Genomic DNA, 9678 nt, shown 5'->3' on the forward strand with positions numbered 1-9678 from the left:
AGAACATAAATGTCTATGAAGGCAAACAAGTCAAATCACACCTCTGGGTTCCCGGGCCTGCCCGCTGCAACAGGTTAGGCACTGGGGCCTCAGAGACGGGAACGGAGCTGCAAAGGAAGCGGCAGTGCAGGTGCGAACACCTGAGGAAGAGCCTGGCCTCAGCAGGCGCAGGCGCAGGGGAGGAGCCGCCGCCCGCCCCAGACACAGCTCTGTGCCCGCAAGTGGCATTTGGACACTTCGGTCCCAGGGCAGCCGGGTTCCTACACAGTCTCCAGGCTTCTCTCCTATAGCAGCAGCAGCACCGGCTTCCCCAAAGCAGAGGAAATGAAACCTATGACGTCAAGAGATAAAGATCTCTTCACCGAGGAAGAAACACACACACAGAGCAGGCTGCTCGTTCACATGGGGTACTTCTGCACAATGAAACGTCAACACTGAACCCTCATGCGGGGACGGCGCAGTGAGGAGGCTTTGTTCCTGGGGGTCAGAGAGAACGAGAGGCCCGGGAGGAGCTGCTGCTAGAACTGGGCACTGTCGGAGCAGGGGGCCGCCTCGGGCGCACAGCCCATGCCCCAGAGGGGGCTCACCCTCCCCACCCTCCAAGTCAGGGCCCTAACCCACCCCCACGCCCTGGGCCACCTCAGACTCGCTAGAGCTGTGACGTGAAGGGCCTGGCAGCATGACTTTGACTTCCTCAAAAGGCTTCTGTGGACCTGTGGGATTTAGGTTTTTCCCTTTCATTCGTGCAAACAAAAGCACTGAGACTGGGTCCCACAAAAAAAGTCCCAGGGGACAGAGAAGCAGCAGGGGGCGGGGACAGGGTGGGGGGCCCCAGGCCAGGTCCCTCAAAGGCCTGCTGTGCATTCCTCACACATATTCGGCCTGGGAACCCACGCCCACCTGCCTCGCTGCAGCACCGAAGCAAGCAGGGTCGTCATTCCATGAAAGAGGAAGACGGGGCTGCCATCTGGACTCGCTGAGAGAGAACAGGGAGCTCCAGGGGCCCGGGGCCCGGGGGCAGCAAGGGCTCCCCAGCCCTCACCCCTCCCAAGGCTACTCCCACACTATCAGCATCTCTGCTCCGAGGAAACTGCCTGGGAAACATTACCTGACTTGTCCCCGGGGGTACAGTCTGCACTGGCAGCTGAAACAAAATTAAAATAAAACCAGGGGCAGAAGCAGAGAGAACCGGTGCTGCTCATTCCAGAGGCCGGGGCATGTCGTGGGGGATCCTCCCGGGAGTGGGTGTCCCGGGGTGTCATAACCCAAAGGCGCCAGCGAGAAGCTGGCAGTCCAGGAGGGCCTCCAGACGGCCATGGATTTGGGGCTACAGACAGCCCCGAGGGGCAGAGAAGGCGTGAGCCCCCAGCACGAGCAGGTCTGAGCCCCCAGCACCAGCAGGTCGCATCTGAACCAGGTGGGGTCAGCTGCTTTCAATTCCTTTCCGGAGCATCCAGGGAGAAGCACCCCGGGGGGAGGCTGCGTGCAGCTGTCTGGACCGAAGCTCAGTGGCGGTGCTCCCAGATCCGTCCTCTGTGCCCGCCCCGCAGAGACCCTGCCTGGGGGCACCCCGCTTCTCACCCCCAAAGCCCTTCCAGCTCAGCTCATGGTCTCACACTCGGGTGTTGTCAGCGAGGAGGAAGCACTGAAATGCCTGTCGCTTGGGTCACGTGTGTGAGGATGGACATGAGGGTGGCCAGCAACGGGGCCTTCGGAGGGCCCAGGCCCCTGACCGCTGTTCCCTTCCGTCGCGGGAAGGTGACGAAGTAGCCTGCGGAGGCCACTGAGCAGGCCAGGCCAGAGACCGCAGGAAACTCACTGGCTCAAGGGAGCCGAGGGAAGGAGGCTTGTGAGTGATAAAGCCAGGGCTTCCCAATTGGCAGTCCGATGGTAAAAAAGCAAAGGAGCAACAAGAAAAAAGGGTGACCTGGCGAAAAGTTGACAGGGGTGGGAAAAAGTGCCTCTCACCTAGGAGTTTGGGGGAGCATGCACCAAGCCCTTGCAAGTGGAAGTAACCGTGTCAGAGCTGCACAGAGACTTGCCATTCTGGGGGATGGTCAGTTCACTGGGACTCTGGCAGAGAAAGTGCTGGAGTGAAGGGTAGACTTCCAGGCCATGTGACCTTGAGCAAGGTCATTTAACTCCTGTGGCCCATCAGCCCACCCGTCCGCTGGTCCCTGGGGACCTCGGACAGCCCGATCACGTGACGAGCGGTTTCTACAAATCACTCACGCTTTCATGTTCGGAAGGAAAGGGCTCCTCAGTAGGAAAAGGCTTGAGCATGGACATGTTGGCTAGAGTGACACGTTCTGGCCTCACTCACGCGTGGGGAGTTTCTCCTTCTCTGAAAGGGCCACATTTTTTCATAAAATTCGCATGGAAGTCTAGTGCTGTAGGGATAGGGACCTCCTCTGGGCGGGCGGATGGAAGGATGGACCCTTGGGAGCTCCAGCGTCCACTCCTGCTTCCACATTCTGCATCCCAACGATATCCACTGGACCCCTGGTCCATCCCTCAAGTAGGCATTTCCCACAGCAGTGCTATTCCTGAACCTACCAGCCCTGAATTCTCTAAAAAGATAATCAAAATGCTCAGAACCTTGGTGCCCCGGGGCACGGGCACCCACTGCCCCTCGCGCCCCCTAGCAGGCAAGGGCACTTCTTAAGCACCGACATAAGGGGAAATGTACCCTCACTCCTGCTCCTTCCTAACATCCGGAGACGACACCAAGCTGTACCTGAGTCCTCATCTACTAAACGGACGTGAGGAGATTCCTGCCCAGTCAGTTAGAGGATGAAGTTAAATTAAGTTCAAGGATATGTGTGCAGTAGAATGTCAGAGAGGTCACCGACTCATACCCCTCGCACCAAGGAGTGGCTGCACAGACAGGCACACTGGGTAACTTTGAGGGGGGGTGGGAGAGTTGCGTGGGGGGCGGGGTGTATGTTTATCCTCCAAATGAGAGTATGTGAAGCTCATGCCTCAATGTTATAACTCAGAAAAAGCTTAGTCAATATAGCAGCCAGGACTGCAAAGGATGAGAAACAAACGGCCAGGGGATGACACCATTGAAGGTCGCCAAGGGTATTAAGGGCAAAACCAGGAACAGAGGCCCAGGCTGCAGACAGAAGCATCTGCGCTGAAGAAGGAAGAAAAAAGGTAAATATCACCCCACGCTCTAGGCCTCGGAATTGCGCCTTCTCCATTTTCATAAAAGTCACCCGCAATCAGGATACCCGGTGCCACCCATGTGGAAAACCCCCTTCACTGGTGAGCACAAGGGCCTGCAAGCTCCTCCGGGGTCGAGGACCCCCGTGGGTAACTGCGCTCCGTGTATTCAGCCGGGTTAGAAGCGCGAATGAGATCGTTGCGCAAGTCACTACAGGTCCTTTCTCTTGGCAAACTCCCATCACTGCCCAGACGTTTACTCCCCAATTAGTTCAATCACACTGATGAAAAACCAAAGCAGCCTGCACAGGATCGCCCTTGTTCCGATGCCATCCGTGGAACGGCCTCCCTGGTGGCCTCGGGGCTAAGTCTCAGCACTTTCACCACTATGGCCTGAGTTCGATCCCCGGCCAGGGAGTGACCACCTGGGCCTCGGCTGACCTCTCCTGTCCCGCCCGCTGCTCTCTTCAGTGATGCATTACAGTAAATCCACCTGTCCTGCTCCCCACTCTCTCTCTGGAGAGTGACCCTCTCACTCCGCACACCTCTGGCCTACACCCAGGTCTTCTCTGCAAAGATACATACATAAATAATAATGATTAAAAAACTTTAAAAAAAAAAAAAAACTGTCACCAGTCACTGGGGTTGAGGAGGAGCTCACAGAAGGCCTTGCCAGCAAGATCCGGGCCAGACACTGCACCGGCAGCAGGCACAACACGCCCTGGCCCAGTGCTCACGTGGAGGCGGGGCACGCCCTCGCCCAGTGCTCACAGGGTCCGAGGCACTCTGAGAGCTGCACTCCAGTGGGGCAGGAGGGAGGATGCCAGGCAGCTCGAGAAACCCGTGACAACGTGTTTGTAGAAACACTAGAACAATTCTTGGTACACAGTCAGCGATGAATACAAAGCAGTCGCCTCCACGCCTCTAAAAAGCACATTCTTAAAAAGCAAAAATTGCCTTGGAAGAGTTTTCACACATGAAGTAGCTGGAGAAGACAGGACGCTCCCGGAGGTCACTCGGCAGAATAAACGATTGAATGGAAGAACAATGAAGGGGACCCACATGCCCAGATTCTATCCAGCGGCGTCCTAAAGTAACCGAGGCCTGTGTGTGGCGAGGGTCTGCAGGGCGGTTCCTCACCTGGGATGCGGGCCCTTCCCCAGGGCCCTGAAGCACACACCTTGCGAGTGCGTGCTCCCAGCCACCGCCCCCACAGGCTGAGTCTCCACATCCCAGCTCCACATCCCAGTTAGAAGTGGCATCCCAGCCCCCAGGTCCCAGGAGACCCAGAGCATAACTTCACTGGGGGCCTGGAACCGCCCTTTGCAGGTAAACTGACGAGCAGAGGCACCCTGAAACCCACAGCACTAAGCACTGTGAGCACAACGCATACTGCACACTGAGGAGACGCCTATGACGTGTGAATGTGGCACCTGTATTTCGGCGTATAGCTCGAGATAAAACCTCTCATTTTGCAGGAGAGCCATATCGATGTGAATGAGCTACAGGTGACTCACGCCAGGCACACAGAGTTCTGAAGTTCAGGCTTCCAGAATCCGGCCTTAAGCACACTGAAAATATCTGCATCCACCTCCAGAACCCACGATGCCAAAGCAAAGCTCGTCACCAGATCGCACGCCCCTAGAACCTGCCCTTCAGCATCGGACGGCAGCTTCACAGTCCCGGGGATGGACTTCCAAAGGGCACTGAGACCGGGCCAGCAATGCTCACCCCCCTCTGCGCTTCCTTCTTCTCACCGGGACCAGAGGCTGCAAACAATGTCCACCCCCACCTCCCGGCCGGCAGCTCTGAGCGGCCCACCGCAGGACGCACGGGACACGGCCTGGTGGGGGACGAGACTCACCTTTCCTCATCCTTGAAGATGAATTTCCGCAGCTTGAGGTCACGCAGCACCAGCCCCCCGTCATGGCAGTGGGCCACAGCCGAGGCGATCTGGTAGAACAGTCTGGCCGCCTCCTCCTCCCTCAGCTTCTTGCAGGTGCGCACGAAGGAGTGCATGTCCCCATAGCTGCGCTCGAAGAACACGTAGGCTTTGGTCTCCCCCAGGATGATCTCAGTGATCTGGTTGATGTTGCTGTGTGCAGAGAGGGAAAAGCACGGAGCCAGGGACTCCTGGTAGCAGCCGATGTCAAACACCTAGGGCAGGGTAAGAGGCCGGGCGTCAGAGGGCCCCCCAGCCGAATCCGGGACACACAGGTGCCACAGGTAGAGGATGTGCTGAGCCCAGACCCCACTGACCCGGCCTCCCAGAGCCCGGGGGCTTGAGCAAGCACTTGACCCCTCCAGGGTGCCACAGCCCCGTGTGTAAAACGGGCCACTGATACTTGACTCTCGGTCCAGTAGAAGGTAACACTGCGGTGCGCCTGGAACCCGCTACTCTCGGGTAAGTTGGTATTTTTCTCTCTCTCTCTGTGCGCATCACCGGTTTAGAGAGTAAGGAAAAGCCTCGAGAAGTGGCCGCCCAGGTCAAGCGACAGAGCATGCCCACTCACTTCCAAACGCCCACAAAAATGGGCATCAACCGCCCAGGACAGCAGGTCTATGTGTTTTGTGCTATTCGCTGTGATGTAGCCCAGTGAACAGCAGATGGGCGACTCGCGGACATTAAACATCCAACTTGCCCAAAGGTGACCTAACCAGCACCGTTGTCTTGCTGATGTGGGAGTGGAGGCTCAGAGAGCAGGTCACAGCCAGCCCTGGCTGCTGCGCTGACAATAGAACACGCTTCCCTCTGACAGGAAGGCAGCAGACTTGCCTCGCTCTACTCCCTGTGCACTGCTGGAGCTCAATGAATCTGTTATGTAACGGTTTTCTATGAATCAAAATTAGCCTGTGAAATGCCACCTCATTGTGGAGGCTATTTAAAAAGAATCCGCCCTCAACACCTTTTTGAAAGAGACCTAATAGGAATTAACCTGGCAGAGAATTTTTGAGGTAATAAGGAAAACTTTCATTCATTTCCAGACCTGCACTAAATCAAGCACCCCCAGCCTTTAGCTCTGTGCCTGGGAGTGGGGGGCAATGCTCTGCTGGGCTGCAGGAGGCGGGGAGCTTTGCTGGAGGCATCCACCATCAGGAAAGCTCTAACCACAGCTCAGTGTGATCAGTCACCACCCTGTAGTTCCTTAAATCTCTTTTAGAGCAGTTAGAACGCACTCTCTCTGGGGAGCTTTTTGTGGGGGGCGGGGAATGGCTGGTCTGGAAATCTCCAAACCTGAATTCTGATCCCTGCTCACCCAGCAAGAATGTGCATGAGGCAGACTGGGGTCTTGGGGGTTGGAGGGGGAGAGGAAGGGCCCAGCGCACCCCCCTCCTCTTCACAAACTGAAGACCTTGATTGAGGACATGAGTAACCTTTGGAGGGTTCCGCCTTCCACAGCAGAATCTGCTGAAAGCTGCCCTCTCTTAGCTGACAGGGGCCCTTTGTGAATCCAGCACTGGGTCTGTTTGCGTGGGCAAGTCGGCTTTCTAAAAGCCACCCAGCAGCCACCGGCTGCCCTTTAGGAATCCATGAGTTAAATCACGCTTAGTTAGCTGGGTGGGGCGGGGGGGAGAAATCTGTGCGTCAACCCGAGGTTGTGAGAAGCTCAGGCACTGATGCTCAGAGCCGGAGAGGAAGCAAGGTACGGTTGTGAATGAACCATGAGGCAGGAAAGCCACACAGCTGCTCCACTGTAACCCAGAATTTAAGAATGAGCACGTCGCCATCTCCAGAGACCACAAAGCACACTCTGATACTGTCAAATGATGACCTGCGAGCGGCGACCTCAGAGGTCTGTTCAATTAGGAATGCGAAATGCTTGAGTCAACTTTAACACCCAGACAGCAGGCGGCAGAAGCCCAGGAAAACCTCAAAAAATGCACAGAGAGAAATGAACGCAGTGCGAGGCTAATGTAAACACGCTGTTATGCAATGAGTTTGGCCGGCTCTGAGGCAGCAGGCTGCGGGCCTGTCACTGGGGCCCAGGGAGTTTGGGTTATCGATGAGGTACTTCCTGCTCCAAGTGGCATTAAAAAATAGAAGACATCAAAGGTGATTTTTGCTGAGCGGCTTTATTTAGTCTGTGGTCCTGTCCCACGGCTGAAAAGCTACGGACACAGAGTCAAAAGCCAAAAAGCAAAAGACAACCAACGTTGATGGCAGCTTCAAAATGTAGCCACCCCCTTTGCAGAAGAAACCAAATTCCAAGATGGTGGACACAGGATGAAAAATAGAGCAAGTAAAGGTGCTTTCCGAAATGGGCAGGAACCAAAGTTTTATTAGTAGCTGTAACAGGCATTTATGGGCTTGGATCGGGATTTAAAACCATCACTTCAAGTGCAAAATCAAGCCATCAGCCTGGGTGCCAGCTTCTTTTTAAATGTTTAATTTGGGGCCTTAGTTATATAACGTGACGGTTCAGATAAGACCTAAGATTAGACCATCATTAATAGCATTTGCAAAAAAAAAAAAAAATGCCCGGTCTTCCAAGATAGTAATTATGTCACTCTCAGTGGTAGCTACCAGAATTTCCATGAAAGCAGTAAACTAAAGCCCCCCTAAACCTCACTTGCCTAACTAGAAGTAGGCACCTGGAGACAATACACAGGCTTGATGGTGCGAGTCAAATGACCCCTCAAATCTCTCTCCCCAACTAATGTCTTATAGAACACCCCTATAATCCAGTAGCATCTTTGCATGTATCTGTTTTTGCAAAGTGTTTTTATTTATTTATTTATTTTGGATCAACACAGAGCCAGAAGCCATGGACTCTACATTCAAAAACATCAAAAGGAATTTGATTTAAAGTGTAGATTTCATGGAGCCTTGCAGTCAGCTAAGAGTCCCCAGAACAGAGCTGAGGGTAGATGCTTGAGGCAGTCCCCAGAAACCACTTGGAGCTCCCCAGGATAGACACAACCGTGCCCCGCATCAGAAGTCACCCACATCACCTCTGGTAAAAAGGCAGGAAAACAGAAGCTGCCGTGTCTGAACGGGATGACCTCTGTCAAGCAGAGCAATGATACTGCATTTAAATCCCCCTCGCAGCCACACAGTAATTGGTGAGGGCTGATCCAATCTGTGGAGAACTAAACCAGCAGATTAAGCACAGTTTCAGGCCAGAGAGCAAGTCTACCAATGACACTGGGAAGGTCAGCTGAGAGTGCAGTCTGCCTTGAAGAATCTGAAGGGAGAGAGAAAGAACCGGAGCCAGCTCACCTCTGCTTGGAAACAAAGACATAACAGTAAGATGTTCCTGCAGATTCTGGCAGCAGAGTTTCTGGACGTCAGCCTTTGAAAAATATTAAAATACTGGCTCCAACTTGAGCAAAAGGAGGGAAAACACTCCCTGCTCACGATGGTGCATACTTCCTAGGAGAGTGGCAGCTCCCGGGAGGGAATTCATTCATTTCAAAAGATGACTCCCCTATTGTATAACACACAGACCTTGTGAGAATGCAGTCTGGCTCTGAACAGCCTGGTGAATTTTGGTTAACCAGGCACACTTTGTCTGGGTCCCAGTAACTTGGAGAAGATGCAGAACCAAAAGCTCTGAACATGCAGAGTGATATTTAAAGAGTCTGACTTTCCCCTGAGGTCTGAACTGAACAATTGCAAAACCTACTGGAGACATCCACAAAACCCATTTTTTACAATGAAATACTCAGTGCCCTGTGAAAAGATCAAGTCCACACAGCAGTCTGTGGTTAGCGGTGAGAGTTCCAAGCTCGCTGTGCAGCCGGGCTGTGCAGAGAGCCTGTTTCAAGGGCAGCAGGGGTCTCTGCCCCCCACCCCGGCGCCCCACCCCCGGGAAAACAACAGTGAGCAAATCTAAAATTAAGTGACAATGAATTCTTGATCTGTGTCCAATTCCTGGGGGCAGTGTGCTCTACGGTCTTTTTTCTTTCCTTGCAACTATTCCCCAGTTCATCCCCTTGTCTGGGGCGCCCTGGGTTCACACAAAGACACACACTCGCGCACACAGACACCGGGCACTGAGCAGGGCACAGACAAGACGGAGACTGAAGTGTGGAGCTCTGCAAGGGCGCACAAATTCCTGGGGCTCTAAAGGCTGGCCTCCAAAAGGGTCGGGGCGAAGGTGTGTGTAGGGCCGGAAGGGGGGGCGGGGCGGGTGGCAGGCAGCCAGGGGACGTCTGCGAGAAGAAGCGGAGAAGAGAAAGCCCCAAAGGAGTCTCTGTTTCCTACACCCAAAGGTGCTCTCGCGGCTTTGATCCCCCCCCCCGCCCCGCTCCCACCCCCCAATCCCCGCCCCAGCCCTCCTTTTCAAGGCTCCGGGCGGAAGAAAGAAGCGCTTTGTAAACTGCCAGCCGCGCGGCCCTCCGGGCGCTGCCGAGGGGACACCTTTGTGCGGCTCTTTAAAGGGCACCTCCGAACAAAGGTTCACCACCTGCACGCAGCCTAGAACAATGGCCGGGAGAGGAGCCCGGCCGCCCGGGCCACGCAATTAGCGGGGATTCCCTAGCCGACGTGGGAACGCGCGGGCGGGC

At 54.9% G+C, this 9678-nt stretch overlaps 1 protein-coding gene across 1 annotated transcript in view; it reads right to left on the reverse strand.

Annotated features, from left to right (window-relative positions):
* Window positions 1–9678, reverse strand: part of TRIB2 (tribbles pseudokinase 2) — a 23805-nt gene that overhangs the window by 12998 nt on the left and 1129 nt on the right. The window contains exon 2 of the mRNA XM_004686436.2: window positions 5033–5325. Within this exon, the coding sequence (XP_004686493.1) occupies window positions 5033–5325 (293 nt within the window). The remainder of the gene's footprint in view (window positions 1–5032; window positions 5326–9678) is intronic.

This window comes from Condylura cristata, unplaced genomic scaffold, assembly GCF_000260355.1.
Source record: "Condylura cristata isolate star-nosed mole 26May11 unplaced genomic scaffold, ConCri1.0 scaffold00020, whole genome shotgun sequence".
Lineage (NCBI taxonomy): Eukaryota > Metazoa > Chordata > Mammalia > Eulipotyphla > Talpidae > Condylura > Condylura cristata.